The following is a 20718-nucleotide window of genomic DNA, read 5'->3' on the forward strand; positions in this document are numbered from 1 at the left end:
GGACTAGGGCTTTAAGTAAAATCACATCGTGACAGTGCAAATAAAATGCATATAATACAACAAAACATGTGAATCAGTGTTCACTGTTTCTAAATCACAAATGGTAAATCACTTATATCCCTTTACATAGTTATGTCTGAAACGCCACTTACATGATGAACTGCCATCAACTCCTGACATCACTGCTGACTGGTGCTTAATGACATTTTAAGAAATATTGAGAAGAACTAGCCATTATAAAAGGCATCAGACAGTCTAAGGGAATTCAATTCAATACCACTGGTCATGCTCCACATCAGAGCCCCAGTTTATGACACTGCAGTGAAAAGCATGTTCCCTAAAGATGTGACTCCTTTCCACTGCTGCAGCGACAGTAGAAACACTTCAGCTGAAATTTGCCAGCACGTGGCTAATTATCAGCCTTTCCAACTCATAAGCACATCATACACTACGCACACATTTGACCTGCATGCAGTGTGACAGTTTGGGTGTCAGAACTGACTGAAATTAGAAGCATTTCTCACTTTGTGTGCTCCATTAAAAAAATTATACAAATGTGCATATTATTGTATTCTGAAAAAGTCAGACATGTTTGTCGTCAAAACCACGAAAAGCCTGCGTGGAAATAAAGAAAAAAAAGAAAAAAAGTTAGCTTATGCTGTTACAATACTTGCTCTTCATACAGTGTCTTTTCCCACTGTGGCACCAAACACGGCTCATAATGGCACTGTCTCAGCCTCTGAAAACTGCAATGTTTTTGCTTTTTTGTAGCTAGTTGATCTAAGGCTCATCCCTCTTCATACTTTATGTTCCGGCTTGTTAAAAAAATGACTTTTCTGCTGATTGGGGTAAAACATGATCACAAAAAAATGTCTGCCGATGAAACATTGATAGGTTAAAAATCATAGAGAACGCAAATAGTATTTTTGGTCAGTTAACTTCACTTGTTATTAATATTCAAAATAAAGATAAATCTAGTATTTAATATTAAATTAAAACTTAAAATTACGAGCCGTGCTCATCAGTCGGAGATTCGGTCTATTAGCTTCGTGAACACCAACTGGAGGTTTCAGTTAACACTCCGCCTTATGTTACTAGCACCACATCAGGATGTGAAAGCACTGCAAAATGCATGACTGCGCTGTGTTCAGTGTGCACATTCAAACTGTCAATGACTAAATAAAGGTGGTGTCAGTGGTGCAGTTAAATGTCAGTTTGTCCATGATCGGAGAACTTTCTGGAGAGTGACAACATTACTGTTGTATGTTATTGCAAAGCTAAGAAACACTTTACAACCTCTGTGACAAAAAGCTAAGTTAGCATGATATAATATTTCTGAACGCCAAAAAAAACGCAAAAGAAGACTGTGATGACACCATCGGTAACCATGACAACAAGGCCCGCCATCCTCTGACACAAGTTGCGTAAGTGTCTGCACGTCAAGCTCCTGAAACTGCTTTCCCCTTCAATGCGTCGCACGCGGTGATGTCAGCCTCTTGGATTGGCGGTGCGGTCCTCCCTGCTGATGCCACAGTGCAAAGCGAGTGTTGCAGAATGAGTCGTTTTGTATATTAAGGTGCCTGTTGCAGTGTGGACTCAGAGGATTTGGAATCCAGGAGGCTGCCACGCAACCTGCACACGTCTCAACCCGTCCCAGTGGCGCTCCAGTGCAAAGCTCCGCCTACAGGGAATAAATCCTGGATACCTATGTGAGCGTACTGGGTGGAACTGGTGGCTGCCATAAGCCCCTCTCCCTCTGTTGAGTGGACAGTCTGTTGGGCATTTACCACTGGCTGGTTCAGTCTCTGGACTGGTAGAACAAGATGTATCCTGACTCCGAGTTCTTGGAAATGTCTGATGTCAGACCGTAGAACTCTTCGATCGCCTGCGCATCGATTTTCTACAAGAAAAGAACAGAGGTTAAACAGACAAAATCAGGGATCTTGTATCATTCTCCAGGGCTTTCTGTAACAGTTTAGATCAACTTTTTAGGTAACATGTTCATTTCCTCTCTCAAAAATGATGAAGTATCTTTTAAAGGACAGTTCATAATTTTCTAAATCTTGAAAAGTGTCCCCCCAAAAACATGTCAGGTTAATTGGTCGACTCTAAATGGATCCAATATGTGACCGTGGACAGTTGTTTGTCTCGTTTGTCTCTATGCGACCCTGTGATGGACCGGTGACCAGGTCCAGGGTGTACCCCGCCTCTCGCCCAATGACAGCTGGGATAAACTCCTGCCCCCCCGTGACTCTGAGTTGGATTAAGCTGGTATAGAAAACGGATGATCGAATATGAACATATATACTAACACACGAAAAAGGTTTTTAAAAAATGCAATAGGATTTGGCCCAAAAACAATGGGGAAAAACAAGTTTGAGAGCAGTTTAGAACTGCCTGGTACAGACTATTACTGCAGAGGGAAGGAATATGAGATTAGCTGAAAGTTAAACCAAGTATTGGGTGTGATGCATTTGTTGCCAGGCAAAGGATCTATTTTTGGTTTTCTTTAAAGAAAAGGTAGGGCTTAACCAAAAAGATGTGTATAAATGCTGTGCGATGCAACTGTAAAATCAGTCTTTTTCAGGGAAGGACTCGGGTTTATTCCTTTTGCCTGAATAAACTCTACTGCATTAGATTTCTATGTCTTTTTTGGTTGTTTGATCAATGTTCGAGTAGAAGTCCAGTGTTAAAACTTGCCCTGACCTCGACATTTTTACACAACAACACAGCTTTTCACCGAACATAGCCAGGATTCTGTTCCTGTAATGGCCAATTTGGGGTTTTGACAAATGCAGACGATTACAATTCAGGCTATGTGTTGATCTGAATGGTGGCCTTGGACATTCCTCAAAATCTGGCTGTAATTTTTCAGCAACGTGATCTCCAAAGCAAAGTACAGCACCGACTTAAAGGTTGGTTTGGAATGCCTCTCTGTGCAACTACAGCAACAGCCTGCACCTGGAATTTGTTGCCCTCTTGTCTCCAAAATATTGTGATTAAGGGATATTTAGCTTTTTAGAAGTGGGATTGTGTGAAGTGCTGGTGAGCAGTCTTAATTGTAGCTAACAGCAGTCAGAGCATTCTCAGTTTGGAGATTCGGGAAGGAAATTCTAATAGGGAGCTAAGAGCCAACAGAAGATTCCTACATGAAGGAATTTCTTCCATCTAAAATAACAAAAAAATTCAGCTTACTCTTTTCACTAATGTTAACTGAAGAACATCTGTGTTGTACAGCATAAGTGCATGTACGGTAGCTGCCCAGTGTATTTTACTCTATGTATATCTTTATTAATCATATAGTTATTATATGTATATCTCACTCCAAAAACTGAATTTCCTGAGTCGTTTCAGATGGTGAAAATGTGCTCTTTTGTTTTTCCGTCTTCTAAGCAGCTGTTAGCTCTTCGGTTAGAATTCCTCCCCGATTCTCCAAACAACTGAGAGCGCTCTGGCTGCCGTCTAAAGCTTTCCGGGTATTACATCCAGGTATTCTGGGGAATTTAGATCAATTCAAGGAGTTTACTCCTTGTACCCGTTATATTTACGGATTTTGAATCAGTGGATAGCAGTACATCTCCTCATACTGCCTCTTTTCAAAATAAACATTCATAGACATTCCTTATACATGTAGAGTCGCAAATCTAGGGCAGCATTTACACTGAAATAGATTTTAGAATGTTTCTCTTCAAGCCGCAACTGTTATCTCTGTGATTTGCAGGTTTTTCTTTTCGCTAAGCGGTCCACTGTTTCTTATTTTGGTGCAGCAGTTTACTGGACCAAACAGGAAGACATTTGGGATGAAAACAAACTGAAAAAGTACACTTTTAGGTTGGTGGTTAAAAACAGAAGTGGCTGCAGCTTTAGAAAACTGAAGTAGCTTCAGTTCCAGGTGCAAAAAGATCCACACACTGGCAAGTTCGAGTTCAAGCTAGAATCTCCGGTTTCAGCCAGAGAGAAAAGCAGTGAGGCTGGGAGGCCAAGTAAATCTCCACAAACCATTAAAATGATAAGTTAGTGTTTCTGCTCTGCAAATTCAGCAAAATCTTGCAGAACAGATGTCTGAGCGGGCTTCTTTCCAATATAGTGGAAAAATACTGTGTGCTGGCGGTGGGATCAGTTTTAAACATTGGTGCCCGATGGCTGTGACTGAGCCGTTTTCTCTGTATTCAGACAGCAGGGCGACACCTCCCACAACTCATCGCAACCAGTGACCATCAAGGTCTGCAACATAGTTCTTCAGCTTCCTGATCCAGCAACCTCACTGAATTTGCAACTTAATTAACGGGCATTGCTTCACATAATTTAACAGATCTGTCCGGGATTAATTTGTTACTAATGTCACAGATTTGAAAAGGATTGAACAGGGAGATTCTGATTAGTCTATAAGGCAAACAAGAGATCAAATAGGTGCTCTAAAATGATAAATCTCATTAAGCTGAAGTACTGAGATGCCACTGCTAGCTAGCAACTTAGCATTTGAGCAGACTGTGTTGTGATGCTCACTATGTGAGTCACACTGATAAATCCCTAACATTTTTCAGAATATGTACATAAGTTTCAAGTTTTGACAGAGAAATAGGCTCTAAATAAATAAAAAAAAAACGTAAAAAAAGACTCCTCGAAGTCAAAGGAGTAGGGACAATAATGTCCTCCTGAAACAGAACAGTGGCAGAAAATTTACATTATCTAAAAGTATAAACTGGATGCAATGTTAAGTCACATATTCAGAATCTATTTTTGATCATTTCTGTGTAAAAGTCTTGCATTAAAGTGACTTAAGCTATTCCTGAGTTGGTCTACTAAAAGACCTTATGGTAACATTTCATTTCAAACCATAAGCGCACCGCGTATTTTCTACATTTCTAAAGAAAATGCAACAACAACATCTGACAACACCTGTATATGTTGTCACGGCCCTTTAGGTGTCCCTCAGGGCCTTGTGTGGGTGTGTATCTTTATCTCTCCTCAGATCCTGAGCTGGCTGGAGCACTGGGCTCTGATCAGGGCGTTCTGTGAGGTGGTGATTAAAAGCTCTGTCCCTTTCCCTTTGGGGAGGCTTGCTCCTTGAGGACAGCAGTGCATTTTGGGTTCTGTTGGCATCACCTTTTGGTTTTTAAGTTACAATACAACACGTGTGTGTGTAGTTGCAATTACTCTCTTGTTGCATACTCAGTTTAGTTTTGGATTACTTTAATAAATCACCGTGTGCTTCCTCCTTTTTGATGAGGCCTTTGAGCCAGGTCGTGTCAATGTTCAGTTCTTTCAGGTTTTACTGGACTGTTTGGTCCCCCTGAGCAAGCAGCTGAAAAGTTTTACATTAAGAGACACAAAAGTAAGGCTTTGTAGGATCAAAAGCATCTAGCTAAGAAGGAAGATGCATGTTTGACTCGTGTCAGTTGTTTCCCTCCATCAGTAACATCTAAGCCTCCACATAAGCTACAATCTGGCACGACCGAACTCATTGGTCTTTAAATATAGACTGGACTCCATCCAGCCCTGAAGCAGCTCATCATCCCAGCTGCACGAGCAGTTAACTGCTGATAGTTTGATTGCTGTGGCATACTATTCTGTCTGGCATGAAGAACGAAACAGGACAGAACTGAAAGGATGCTTGACCGCAGGGGAAAGGAAGCAGCAAGCCGACTGTTTGACCGTTTCCTGTGTGGATGATGTGAAAGACGAATAAGCAGTGGGGATGGAGAAGGAGACGAGATTTCAGCCTGTGACATCAGGCCAAATCTGAACTACTGAATTATCAGCAGTATCACCATGATAAACTGCAGCGTCTCTGTGTTCTGAGTTTCATTCTGAGCAAGCTGTTGTGGTTTCCCCCGATGTGTCTTCAAAGAAAAAGGCAGTTTTCATTTCCTGTAAATCTAAGTAGGTATGTGGTGACCGTGAAACAGACAGATGAGTGGCAAGATGAAGTGAGAGAAAATCAACAAGCTGCTAAACAGATCTGATGCCGTTTTCCACTATAAAGCAAGTATTTCCCGTTTTCCCTCCCTCCTACATCCTTTGGCCTTTGTCAGATGCTTTCAACCGCTCTTCTATTCCTCCCGTCTTATCCTCACCACTTAACCTCTTTTCAACTTGCGTCAGGCCTCTTGAAGGAGCTCCAGACAGAACACTGGAGAGTGCCGAAGGATGCCTGAAAAGCTATGTTTGGTTTGGATGAGACGGGAAACTTCTGCATGACCCTGCGAGGAGGGTTCAGGCCAGTGGAGGGCCTTTCAGTTTATGTCTGACAGTCTGATTTCTTTCCTTGACTATTGGCTCTTAAACGTGTTTGAACACCAGAATGCATCACATAGTTAACTCCAGAGTTTCTCCTCTTTTAAACCTCACTTCAAAACTTATTTTAGATTTAATAAAACATTGAAACTTTATTCCAGTCTTTCTCTAAAAGCCTTACTTTCTTTGAATATTGTTCCACTCAATTCTGTTGAAACCGCTCTTTCATTCAATGAAAGTAGATTAAATAACAGGATTTTTTTCAATTAGCTGTCATATTGTTTTAAACTCAGAATATGCTCCTCTCCGATGTGTCTTAAATCCACTCGGCTGTAACAAGCGGAGCAAAGTTTAAGCCTGAGGACATGATGTGAGACAGAAACGGTGGAAGATAGAAACACGCCAGACAGATTCTTTTCTCACCTCTACAATGTCGTCATCAAACAGCAGCCAGAAGCCGTGGCTCTTAACGATAGTGATGTAGTGTCCGCGGTTGGGACCACTGCAGAGCAAAAACAGAGAGGTGTAGAAAACTGTGGCACAAACAGTGACATAACATGAAGAAAACCGCTCCAAAACACTATTTACTTTGGAAAATGTCCGGCAACGAGGGCTCAAAACCCAAGTTTAACTGTTTAAAAGTGAAATCTAACACAATTGTACAAATGATTCAGCACTATTTGAAAAGAGGGCATGACATGAACTCCCAGCACCCTCCTGCAGGAAGCATCTGTGTTCGATGACATCAAATTCATCCGCAGGCGGAACAATCCAGTGACCAACTTGATATATTCTTTCCCGACACGTCAGCTGAAATGAAGCGACACGCTCAGCGAGGACGATGGTGAACCAGCAGCTTTCGCTGAAGAAAAAACAGCTTCCTATCGGGTATATAGAGGCTCAATCTCCTGCATCCTATATCTGAAGTTTGGGATCTGTATTCTAACCTAAAAAAGCCTTAAAGCTACATTATGACACAGGTAGAAGCTTATTGCTTACAGCTTATTGACTTTCTGGCCCATTTCTTTTTTTATATCACAACATGTGACATAAAAAGGTGCTGACAGATCATTGCTCTGCAGCAGGGATGTCCAAAGTCCAGGTTTTAGATGTTTCCCTGCTTCAACACACCTGATTCAGATGAAATTGTTAAGTTCTGCACAAGTCTGCTAATGACGCACTGATCTGAATCAGGTGTGATGAAGCAGGGAAACATCTAAAGCCTGCAGGATCTCTACAGTGTGTATTATCAGCTGAGTGAGTAGCAGAAACCTACCTTCCACAGTGTACCACAACAGCAACAAGGTCATACATGCGGTCGGGGTTGGTGGCGTCCCCAGACGTGTTGAAAAGGCGGAGCTCCAAGGGGAAGACGACGCGATAGGACAGCTTGGTGTAGCGGTGCAGCTGGTCCATGTATTTAAAGCGCTTCAGGTGGAGGGCAAGGATCATAGGCAGCTTCTTCACCCTCATCCTGAGGTGGAGAACGTGACAATGTTTTTTTGTTAAATGTTTAAAAGGTGCTCGTGAGGCTTTTACGCTGATTCTCATGAGGTCTCGCTGCATTCTGCTTCGTGTTAAAGCGAGGTGATGCACTCGCTGATGACGGCATGGCCCCTTTCAAGCTCATGGATGCTAGTTAGCGCTCAGAAGTGGTGGCTGTTATGTATAAAAATACATTTCTGGTACATCCAGTGTACCAGAAAACAGTTTTTAACCCACCGGTAAGCCACAGAAGTCTGAAAATGTAGTGGTCCGGTTCACGGAAAGGGAAGTGACGGAGCAGACCCGACAGAGCAGCGTCCAGCGGTGCAGAGACTGTAAATAACGTCTCAGCAGATCAGCAACTACAATGACTTCTCAAAATGTAACAGGAAGGCCCTGGCCGGTTGCTATGGTGACAACTGATGTGGTTTCGGGGGCAAACGCCCTCGTTAAAGAAGAACTTTCAGATAGCTGCGTGTCAGTCATGCAGAAGGGAACCGCTCCCATGCAGCTGCGTGCAAACCGGACAGTAAAAGTACTTTCTGTACTTATTCTCAGATGCTGTCGATCTGATACCCGACACTTCTGCTTTTGCCCTCCACTTGCCCTGCTTCCTCTAATGTTTTAAGGACCATGCTGAGATAGAAATATACCCAGTTTTTAGCTAATAGCTCTTTGAGAATCACCTTGTTGCTGCAAAATTACCACGTTTTGCACACTTTACACTTGACTATTTTGTAGATGAAACTAAAGAAGTGAGAACGAATGATGGACAAGCTGCAAGTAACAAAAAGTGCCTAAAGACACAATTTAAAATGGAGGCTGGTCGGAGACATTTTCAACCCGTGACATCTGCCCTTGTTGTTCACGGGAGCAGACAACAACAGTACACCGGCGCACACGTTCCGTTTGTCAAACGAGAATACCGTCACCGGGTTGATGCGATCACTAATCCGCAAAGCACGCTGGTAGCTGAACTCCACTCGGTCTGTCAAGATGCAGCAAATCAGGACTTTATTAGAGCAGAGTCTGCAAACGCGGTCTTAAAGGGGTGATTTTTAGAAAAACACGTGAAGGAGAGCAACTTTACGGGGAATTTTGCTGCATTAACCAACATGTTTTACATGTTTTTACAAAAATATCCAAAAAAAGATGGAGCTTCTCAGCACGTTCCACACCTCGACCCCAAACTGCTCAACCAAACGGACAACACTGCACACCCTCTGCACACCGACAGATTAAACAGCACAGAGGCTTTTTCAGCTCTGCTGCAACAAGAACCAGCACAGGATGTCATTCCCGCTCACGGAAATAGCCTCACATAATGACTCTGCTCTTGTTCCTAATTTCGCGGGGGGGGGGGGGTTCTTCAGATTCATGCAGTCAACAACACATAGTTCCACCATCTCTGCTGATGTCACCCACCTTTTCTGGGCTTCCTGTTTGCTGCGACACTGCTCACAGTAATATTTGTATTCGCTGCATAGCGTCTCTGTGTTGCTGAAGCCCCTGTTGAGCGGAAACACACAAAGTCACGTCCACAGTTATTTCAAAGACAACTCAACCGCCTTTTTCTTTTTTCCCCCTTTTGGAAAATACCTGAGACAGTGTGTGATCGACGTGTTCTGCTCCACATCCACCGACAGATCCAGGAAGTCCTCATCCTTACTGCTCACCTACGACACAAGCAAAGGTACAGAGTCGCGTGGTTTCTCTGTTTGAAAAGGCACTATTGATTAAAATGTCACTGAATGTTTCTGCGGCATACATCTGGTCCACGCTACACCTCATGACTTTGAATGAAAAAGAATAGTGAGATCCCACTAATTAACAGGTTATTAATACATTTATACATACAGACCTGTATGCAAAATATAACTTCCTTACATTCTTTAAAACAGCATATATAAATGGCATATATACAGTATATAATCATACACAGAATTCTGTAGTCTATTATGTTATGATAAGGCCTCATTTTTTGCTTAATATTTGGTCTTTTGTGTGCTTTGTACACACTGTTATATACAAAGTATTTGGCACAATGTTTTAGAGTTTACCAAAACATATTCAAGTGACAGTTGGATTATGAAAATGGGCTAAAAATGCAATTTCTCAGCTTCAGTTTCAGAATATTCATGTCCAAATCAGATGAAAGACTTTTTTTATAAAGGCTAGAAAGTAATTGGATGGTTGCTTCTCAACTGTTTAGTGGACAGACGGGCGGGTTATTCCTTTATCAGTTTAGTTGGTAAAAGCATTTGTATTTAGAAGCTGCGTCTTTGAGCCCACAAAATGCAGTCAATACAAGTAAAATGGGCCTTTTTCGGACTGTAAAAAACACCATCAGACAAAAAGAGGGTCCATTATGGGTGTTCTGGATGTCCACAAAGATAATGGTATTGAATGATGGTTGGATTCTTTCCATGGTAAAGGAAAAAGCCCTTTGCAACATCAAATGAAAAGCAGAATATTCTCAAGGAAGAGGACATATCACTGAGATCCACCATCAAGACTTCCACAACGATTCCACTGAACCCTGAACTAGAGCGACAAGATGGAAAAAAAGTTCGAAGAGGGCTCGGAACGGCTCGCGATGTACAGCTACGACATTATCTGCTAAACATGTGGACGCAGAGTAGTGGGATGGGCACGCCTGGCTTCCAGGGACACTGGGACGGATACAGCTGGATGGATTCTGAAGCATGAAAGGGATTTACTGCTGGCTCACATTCGGCCAAACGCAGCAAAGTCGATAGGCCGGCGCTCCGCAGACGGCCGGCCAATCACAGTCCCCGTCGAGCTGCGTTTGCTGAAGACAGAACTGAAAGCATCCTATCATGAGCATGTTTTGTATACATGCTTAACTGTCCTTCCGATCGCAGATTTTCCTAAACAAACCCGAACTCAAGCACCTCCCGCCCCGAGCACTCGAGCCACTTACAGCTTCGCAGTTGAGGCAGCGCGTCTCGTTGGTCAGAGTTCCTTGGAAGATCTCATGAACCCAGGTCTGCTGTGTCTCCTTTCCTCCTTCCCCTTCTCCTTCACTTCCTCCTCCTCCCCCTCCACCTCCGTTCTGTACCAGTTTTCCATTCTGCTGTCGCTCCTGGCTCTTCTCCTCCTGGAGGAGGTCGGCGATGGTGTTGAGGAGGTAGTTGAGGAATTCATGGGCATCCTGCTGCATGTAGTTGTCAAACAACTCTGAACAGGGGAGATGTAGAACCATGAATAAGCAGAGAGAAATGTAAGGATACATAAAGGTGTGAAGGAGGAATCGGGAATATGGACCAAAAAAAAAAAAGTTCTGAAAGAAAAGACATCAACATTTCATCTGCTTTCCGCTCTATGACTTGGCTGCCAATACTACTTCCTCGTCTGTGTCATTAACTTTTCCACTGATACCACCCCTCCACCCCTCTTTTTCCATCTCTCAGCTCTCTGCCTCATCAGTTTCCCCCATCTCCAATCTCAGCTGTGTTTGTTTGGTGATGAAAGGAAGTTGCTCTAAAGCCACTGATGAAAGAACACTTTTCAGCTTTCGCAAACATCTGCTGGCGGGTAGATGTTTTCCACACATAATCCAGGAAGTCTGGTGTTCTGACACGAGCGGCAGCTGCGCATTTTTGCACAGCTGTCCTCTGAATGTTCTACATCTATGTGCGCCATGACCTTTTCCGGCATCTCGAATCCCTACCGTTTTCTTTTCTCAGCCGTGAAATGAACTTTTTGGGGGGGATCACTCCGACTTTCTTCTTCTGCGTGGCGATGCTGTTGAACAGGTCGGACAGGCAGGTGAGGAGGGACTCCTTGCGGCGAGGCTGCACCTGGAGAGGAGGAAACGGTTCACTGTCTCACTCCATACAGACTTCAACCACTTATAAGGCTGTCTTTTCGCACATGCTCCCTGAAAAATGTACGACACGTCATCTGGAGAAAGCTGCGTCTGAGAATGTTCATGGAGAATTCACAGGGAGAGTTTTCCACTCTTTGATCGATACCGAGGATACATGGAAACAGACGAAGCACTGATATCGGTGTACACAGCTCACATTCTCTGCGCGCTGTAGATAAATCACAGCTCAGGCAGATTGCTTTGGTCAGGGTGAGAATATATTTCCTCGTTAAGCTCGCGCTCATGTTACTAACCGGCTCCACTAATGTCAGCGGCAAACTAAGACCAGGATGTGCTGGATGTAAGCGAGAGGACAAAGTGCAGAGAAGAAAACAAAGGAAAAAAAGACAGCGAATACAACCCAACACCTTTCTATCCATCACCTCCATGTTGCATCGGCAGAGAATTTACCAAAGAAACGCAGGATCTGTGAGGTAGACGTCATAAACTAGGGATGTGCAGACGGAACGGTCAACCACTACAAAACGAAGTGAAGCTTGACGGTATTTCAGCCAACTGGACAACAAAGTTGAATGCACATTATGCGGGCTGAAGCTAGCTTACCGCGGTTCGACCAGCGCGGTGAGGACTCGCTTACCAAATCGTCACAAAAATGTTGCGCTCCAGGAGCATAGAGACCAGAGGGAGAGACGAACAATGACTGGTTTTGTTGTAGCTAAACACTGGAGTGACAGCAAACGACAGGAGCAACTAACCGCTTTGGTGATTGATTGTTAAATTTAATGGCGATGTCACGATGATGTCACAACTAATCGATTTTAACTGGCTAACCTCAACAATCCCTTAAAATGCCCATTCCTATCATAAACGCGTATTGATAAGCAGGCATATGCTCGACTTTCGAAGCTTGCATATAGGTCACCTTCACCTGAACTTTTTATGGACAGCAGCCTCGAGACTTAGTAAATCTGACCCCGTGCTGTTATCCAAGTGGCCTGGCGCCCGATTCATATGCAACAAAACTGAGTAACCCATCTTTTTTGGTGGGACTTTAAGCAGTTGCCAGATGACAGCTCGTCACTTCAGCTTCCCAGCAAGTGTCAATCGCCCCTCTGGGATCTCCTTGATTCACACATAAGTTTCTCTTCTTCCCCTGCTTAAAAAAGGCAAACTTTTTCACCGCGCTATGTTCTCCTAATTGGCGGGACAGCGGATCAGTTTCCCTTGCATCTGCAACATGGGGAATGCGGAAAGCTGCTGGTGAGCAGTGGAGAGAAATTTGGGGCCAATATGAATATTTTTTTACTGCCCGAACACCTCCGAGGCCATCTTTGGAGGACAAACAAAACATATTTTTCAGCTGAAAAAGTCTTCAGGGCTTGAAACAATTATCAAAATAAGAGATTAAGTAATTCACCAATATAAAAGGTTTATATGCATTTTGCAGAAGGAGTTCCATATATAACGTGACTATCATAAAAGATGACAGTTTGGATTAGTGCGTGGGATAAGGCTGGGTACAGAGTAAGTAAACCAGGGGGGTTCTTTTTCCAACCCTGACCCTCATTACTACAGTATCTAAGCTTTTTCTGTTAGTTCAGGGATTCTCAGGTCTCAGCTGAGTCTGCTTTCAGCTTTACTATTTCAGCGGCTAATTTCGACAGAGCATCTCTCATCACTTACCTTATAAGCCAGGACCTTCTCCCTAAACGGCCGACAGAAATACAGAGCCTGCAGCACCGAGTTACAATAGCAGGTGTTGCCAAACTAAAAGAAAAAGAAAAAAAAAAGAGACAAAAAGGATTAAGTAGAGAAGGCGGTCGTTCGTGCTTTTCCGATAGCTTTGGCTTCAGTTGACAGCTAATGAAGGATAGCAGCACTATAAAACCGGCCTGACACACTTGACACAAATGAGAATCATTAAATAATCTGACACCATTAGAGCGGCGGTTGTAACCACCTCTACAGTAACTGCTGAGTGCTTTTACTGGAAGTTTGGATGCACTTGAAGCTCGTCTATAACGCTTCCCGAAGAGCCGTCCAAGGCCCCGCCTGCGGTGCAGCGAGTGACACTTACGTTGACCAATCCAAAGTAGTGTTCGTTCACGGGAAACTGTTCCGGTCCAATCTCCTTTTCCAAGGCAGAGGCATTGGCGCCCTGGAGAAGAGGAAAACAGGACACAATGTTAACATTTCACAGGGACATTTTCACGTTCCAGGCCGCTACAAATGTGAACGCACTGCTTTTCCTTCCATTATTGTCCGACTTCTCCAAACACAAGTCAAAATTTCCTTCAGAAAACCTCCTTTGTCCTTCATTTCCTCTATGTTTTTTGTTCTTCCTCTTCTTTTCGTCTCTTCCTAGCTGGACTGGAAACCATCTGTTTGTCGCAGCTGCCTTTTCTTCCCCTTTATTCTCACGTGTCATTGCTTGTGTGAGCAGATATTTGACTGCCCTTGGATTTAAAATGAATCTGCCTTCATCGTTTCTTTGCACTTTCTCTTCCAAGGTCTGTTCCAGCCCGGCTTGCACAAGGTCGAGCTTGTGAAAACAAATTCTGGGATCATTTCGAAGCCTTTGTTGACACACATGAGAGATGTTTGTGTTGTTTCTACGAGGGGGAAAAACAAAACCTGAGCCAATCATCACTACGAGGAGTCTTGGTGTCATTATAAAGTGGTGTTTTGAGCGCCTGTTGTCTTGTGTGACCCTTAAACTGAGCCAGGACAGACAGACACAAAGAGCAATGATGATGACGGTAACGATGATGCAGCTTTTCCCCTCGGGGATGAATGACTCCATGAGTGGAGCCGTTGCTGTTGGCGCTCATCATCGCACTGCAGCCCGTGCAAAGTCAACACGAGGCATTCAGGCTCCGTCTGATCTCGCTAACAAACGCGGCCTTCAAGCAGCTCCGGGCTGGAAACAAAGTACACAAAAACAGCCAGATTTCTTTTTTTTCTTTCTTCCGAGAGGCAAACGGAGCGGAAGGCGGTAGAAGCGAGGAGCGCGCGTTAATGACAGCTATCTGTGCTAGTTTGAAGCGACAGCCTTGAAACAAGTCAGTTTCCTGTAACGATGGAAATGAAAGCCAACTGAGCTCTGCAACAAACGACAGCCTCAAAGACTATTCTAGACAAAAGCATGTGTGCAAGAGAGTTTCAAAGCCTTCCTCTGAGTCTGAACTATCTATTAGCACAAACAACATCAGGCTATTTAACTTCAAAGCACATCTAGAAAACATTTGTCAGGCAATGAGCTGTTTGTCTATGTCGACTCTCAGCTAAATGACCAAAGGTGTGACACGAGCTGAAGCTCCACAGCAGCTGTGGTGCGGCTATCTGCTGCTTCCTGGGTAAAGGAGCGCATTTCAGTCCCAACTTTTGACCCAACGTGGACAGAAAGAGCTAAAAAAAAAAAAATAGTGAACCACCAATATTTTGTAATGCTCGTGCAAAATTCCACTATAAATAATGAGTCATATGTAACCTTATGAATTCTGTTATATGAGCAAAGGAGGGGCAACGATCAGTGAAAGTCAGAGAAGGAAAAGAGCGACAGAGATGAACTGTCGCAGATCTTTCAGACTAACGTTTTGTGCCACTCAGATCAGACTGTTCTTCAATAAGGGAGGAGGTGATGCCTCGTCTCTGGTAGGCTCGGTCCAAAGAAACCGATTCTCTAATTCAAACTGATCCCGAACGATCCACTGCCGCCTCACAAAATCTTTTTTCCCCTGTGGATGCGACAGGAGTGTTTGTTCTTCCCTCCTCAAGCAAAACTATTGTCTTATTTTGATTTAATCAAACTGCAGCGCTTTCCTGGATATGAGTCACTCGGCCCAGCAGGAAACAGGAATCACTACCTGGAAAAAAAAAGGGAAAAGACAAAAAAAAAAAAAAAACACAAATAGAAAATATGCATTCCTTCAGAAATCAGTTCTAATTGTGTTTGGGAGCCTCTGTGTCTGCTGCTCTGCATCATGACCCGAAACACCAATTTTACCCAAGACTGAGATCTAATCATACTGGGACATTAACGGATTCGCATTTAGAAGATGTTAAAAAAAAACAAAAAAAAAAACATTTTGCGAATCAAGTCTAACCTGACAAAGATTAAAATGGCATGACTGGGCCCTTGTTTCCAGTCAAACTCGTGCGGCTGACGGTGTCTTCTCACTGGGACATGCCGTTGTCCCACCAAGGCACCGGGTCCCACTGATTCGGTGCCGTTAGCAACTTGGAGTTGTTTTCCTCATGAAAGGAAAACATGTTCTGTGTATTTTGATGTAATAAATTTAGCCACAGCACTTGAGAAGTGGCTTTGGTGATGCCATCCGTGTCCCTATGCTTTCTTTAAGTTGAACATCTCCGCCTAACTCTCGAGATCTCCATACTTGTGGTGCCCTCTGATAGACTTTGCTTAAGATGGTACAGCCACCGCCCCGACGGAACTTTCTTTTTGGCTGGGACAACTACTTCTTCTCCTTAATTAAAACCACTTGCAATGCTGCAGACACTGCCAGCCTTAGGCAAGCCTATGAAACCTGGTGTTTCGCTGCTTTTCAAGACTGATTTAGATTTGCTTCGTTTTGTTCGTGAACGGAATTTCGTCGCCACTTATAAAGACACCACTTATTACTGATGCACATCTGAGAAATCCCTCCTTAAAGTAAATGGTCTTTCCCTTTCCGTTTGTGCTCAGCCCCAAGCGAGCCCACAGCTGCGCTGTAGTGTTGGCATTTCTTTATCTAACTGATGGAGAAGCTTGCGAACCTAAGAATGCAGAACATGTGGAGGTCTAACAACAAACATCACCAGTATGGCGGCGGAATACAGATGCTGAGAGCTTAAACCCAGAATTGTAACACTTGACTCTGTTTTGTGCAGCTCTACTTCTGTGGTTTCATCAGCCAAATTGATTTTCTGAAAGAACAAACGCCTCCCTGTCAGTGATTGGTGGGCTGCCAAAATGGCACAGACAAAATAAAAATAAGAAAAAAGCTTGCCAGCACCAGATAACGTTTAGCCTTGTTTGTATTTGTCGGCGTTGGTAAGTGCCTCCACCTTTAAGGTCTTCAAAGTTCACTGTGACACACAGATGATGAACTATCTAGACATGTACATTCACCTTAAAGGTGGTTGGATTTATATGTATACTCAGCAGTAGTTGGGCTTTTTCAGATTAAAAAGAAAAAAAAAGGAACTGTCATTTTTTTAGCAGACCCACAAGAAACATTCAGCCTGTATCCCATGACAGGATGCGGTCATTTTTTTTATAGCTACATAAAAAAAAAACACACCAGTATCAGCTGACTGTGGTGTTTGCATGCTCCCATGATTAATGACTTGTTTTTCGGGTGCATCTGTTAGAAAACAAGCATCTGCGATAACAAGTGTCATCGCTTGGATTCTCATGTGTACGCAAACAAATTTGGCCACTAAGTACTCGAGAAACTAGCAGGCTAAGCTAGCTGGTCTTCGCCTGTTGGACTATCCTGCCCCTCTCACGTCAACAAACCAAAGCTGTCTCGCCAACTGACACACACACCTGGTTTGTACTTAAACACGGCCCCATTATTACTCCAAACTAGAATTTCTGCAGCGCTCGAGGGCCGCCCAGAACAGTCTGGGCTGTACAACTTTCTGGAAACGCTGTGTTTTGTTATCATGTTGTTCAGGGAGGTTAGCAAACAGGCTAGCAAGGCAGCTAGCTCAGCGTCCAAGCTCACGAGCCCGGGCAGCGGACAGCTCCGCGGCACACGAACACCATCCGTACAGCCGAATCTGACCTACTTACCATCGTACAAATCGAGGCGATCTTTCGGACTGTCATCAGTATTTCCATCCGTAAGCCGCCATGTTGGACCGAACCCCGATGGTGAAATAACCAGAGCCAATACGGCTGCAGAGTTCCGGAAGGGAGAGCCTGCTGCTCCTGTCTATCAGTAATGTAAAGTGACAGGAAACTACAGCTGTGGCTTCCGGTCTGAGATTTCAAACTAATGAAACCAAGTTTCCATTCGTGTTGGAGGTTAAATTATTATATATCGTGCTTTGAAGACTAAAAGATTGTGTTTTTCATTAAGAAATCACACTGCTTTAAAAATAAAACGCAGTATATTTTATGCAATAAAAAATAAATACTTCCTCAAACACAACAAGATTTGATAAAACAAAAACGAAACCGATTTTTTTTCAAACATTTAACAAACCACACAGACGTATCACAAAACACAGTAAAAAGTACAAAAAACAGCTTTTTAAAGATTTTTGAAACAGCTATTTTTTGATGTCACAATGTTGCTGTTTTTTTATTTACTCTTATTTCGTCCTATTTATTTTTTCTTCCTGTGCTGTTTGTCCTTTGTGTTTGTGAAACTTTTGCACCGTTGTTCCGTCCTCCCTTTTCTTGTTCTGCTCTCTGAACAAAACTTTGGTTTAGTTGTTGCTTCTTTGTTGATTTTTTGCAATCCTGTTGTGTCTTTTGAAATGTTACAGTTTGTTATCCTGTTTACTGACGTGTTACTGTTTTGTCTGTTTTGTTACTTTTTTAGCAAAATGCTGCATGCTTTGTGAAATGTTAATGTTTTCTTGTTTGAAAAGGATATTTTCTAATCTTTTCACGTAGTATTTTTGCTATGGCTTGAAGTTTCCAGACAGCTACATAAAGGACATCCAGTCTAATTGATGTAATAGATGTTTCACATCTATTATGTCCCCTCAGTTTATGAGAAAGTGACATAAACACTGAATCAAAGGAAACTTTAAGGTATAATTGTAATTAAACCGTGCAGATATTCATTGTGCAGATAAGAAGGAGCAAATATTTTTCATTTATCACCCAATATCTTATTTTGAAGATAGAATAATATTGCTTCCGGTGTTGCAGTGCGATATCTCTGTCTGACTTCATGGTTTCCTTTCGTCCAGTTCTGGTGTCAGTGAGTGTGGCTGACGCACTACTGCTTAGTTTATGCTTAGTCGCACTTGAGTTAGTTTGATTTTCAACATGGTGACTCGGTGGGCGGAGCTTGCGTGAGACGTCACTATGTATTTCAGTGGAGGAATGTGACGATATTCACTCAGATTCTGTCCTTAAATACAAAGTTGAGATAGCCCTGACTGTTTATTGATGTCATATCTTTTTACTATATATACACATTTGAATAACAACTTTAGTCCTTAAGAAACAAATTATCATAACGCTGGACAAAAAGCTTTTAGAACACACAAGAAAATAAAATAAATTGTAAATCATTTAGATGATTGCTGATATGAACATATTTCATACAAGAATAATAATGCAATTTTATTGACATCATCTCTTAAAAACGTTGACTTATCAGTTTACTAAGTTTTAATCATTTAATAGAAGTCAAACTTTTTTTTATTCTTATTCTGGCTCCATTTTTACATCAGGGTAACTGACTGCTGTCTTTTATAACTTCCCGTGCATTTCTTGCACACGCACCATACAAAATATTTAAATGCAGGTCCCTTTGTTGTGAATGAGTATTAAATGTCCTCCACTGCCAACTGAAATTTTGCCGAATCATTTCCATACAAACAGCTAAATGAGTTCAAACAGTGGGAAATGTTCTTGTCAGAAAACGCCACAGTAGACGACTGCTGAATGAAGTTGCTCCAAGTTCTTGCAATATTTCATGTCCGTTGGGATCAGTGAGTAGACGAGCACCGTGTAGACAGTAGGATGAGTGTACCAATGGTCTTTCTCTTTTCATACAATAGTTGGAAATAGTTTTATGTCTTTTTACAACAGCAGCAGCAGTTTGTGACCCCGGTTAAAACCGGTTTCATCAGCCAAAATTCTCAATATTGACAAGAGGTTGTCACATATGACTGAAGTGGCTGGTTGATTTAAAACGGTCTCAGTACCATCATAGTGTTACTCCACAGTTTAAAAGAGGAACATTTTATTGCTGCGGTAAAATTAACAATGAGTGATTGACACTTTTAGCTTAATGAATACATTGGTAATGAGAAGTAAAACAGTCATTAGTGACAGGCAACAATCATCGTAGAGTCATTGTGTAACACAGACTGGTAAAAGTTTAACTGGTTTGTTTGTATAATGGTCCAGAGAAACAAAGGATTTTGAGGAATAATCCAGCCACTGGGTCTGAGTCTCTGGAGGAGAAGAGAGGTAAGTTAATTCCGGTAGGTGTAGCCAAAGAACATCCAAGGCTAGGTCCAGAAGTATTGCTGTTTATAGATGGTGTGGTCTTACTAGTTCTGGTCGACAAGGTTACTTCGATGGGGATCACTGGTTGTCCTTGACATGTGCTGGAGTCGTATGAGGCTGAGGTGGGAGAGTAGCAGAGGTAAGAAGTCCACAAGGAGTCCTCAGCTGGAGCTGACTCGTACAAAGGAGACTGGTACAAAACACTGATTGAGTGAGCCGCTTTCCAACCAGCCAGGAAGCACTGGAAAACACAGGCGAGCGACTATCAACTCGAGAGAAAGCATTGCTCGCGAGAGAGTCATGAAATGGCCGGATTGCCGCACTATAGGAGCAGGCACCCCGGCAGTGACTGTGTGCAAAAACTGGTCCTTAAGAGCTGCTCAGTGATGAGCAACAGGTGCAACAGCCAGAGAGCCAGAAGCCAGACTCCACCCAAGAGGGAGAACCCGCAGCCTGCCCATCCCAATCTAGACTCAGAGGGAGAAGAAGCACCCAAAACCACAGGCAATCAGTGCAGGACCATGACAGGCGCTGAAGAAGCCTCTGACTGAAGACGATCAAACTGCTCTTTGATTATTCGGTTGTGTATAGGGTTTGGAGTGTTGCATAGGCACCAATTCCGTGGGTACTTTGGGACCCTCAGAGATTCTGGAGCACCCACAGAGATTCCTGAGTACGCACAGCCTACACTTGTCAATGATTTGCTAATGACCACTCCGCTACCTATTAAGGCATTGCGTTGTGATGTCAGATAAACCGCCAAAAAGGCTGGACGGCTATTTGCTGTTAAACTAGCATAGTGGTTGATTTAGCCAACAAAATGGACAAATTTGTTACAAAAATACCAAAAATAGCCACCGACCCGACACCGTCTTCTAGTGAGGACTCTACCGTGTCAACGACTGGGGACAGTAGCAGTGGATTGTGGATTTAGTTT

The 20718-nt window shown here is 43.0% G+C and overlaps 1 protein-coding gene across 1 annotated transcript; it reads right to left on the reverse strand.

Annotated features, from left to right (window-relative positions):
- Nucleotides 1-67: 67 nt before the first annotated feature.
- usp12b (ubiquitin specific peptidase 12b) lies at nt 68-17513 on the reverse strand. The gene is made up of 10 exons (XM_072376304.1): nt 17376-17513; nt 13653-13733; nt 13259-13342; nt 11417-11546; nt 10667-10923; nt 9322-9398; nt 9148-9231; nt 7514-7711; nt 6661-6739; nt 68-1900 (listed from the first exon to the last, which is right to left on the reverse strand). The coding sequence occupies exons 1-10, from the start codon at nt 17421-17423 to the stop codon at nt 1799-1801; spliced, it is 1140 nt and encodes a 379-aa protein (XP_072232405.1). The 5' UTR covers nt 17424-17513; the 3' UTR covers nt 68-1798.
- Between the last annotated feature and the right edge of the window lie 3205 nt (nt 17514-20718).

Source organism: Leuresthes tenuis, unplaced genomic scaffold (genome assembly GCF_036924035.1).
Source record: "Leuresthes tenuis unplaced genomic scaffold, fLeuTen1.0.hap1 SCAF_22, whole genome shotgun sequence".
NCBI lineage: Eukaryota > Metazoa > Chordata > Actinopteri > Atheriniformes > Atherinopsidae > Leuresthes > Leuresthes tenuis.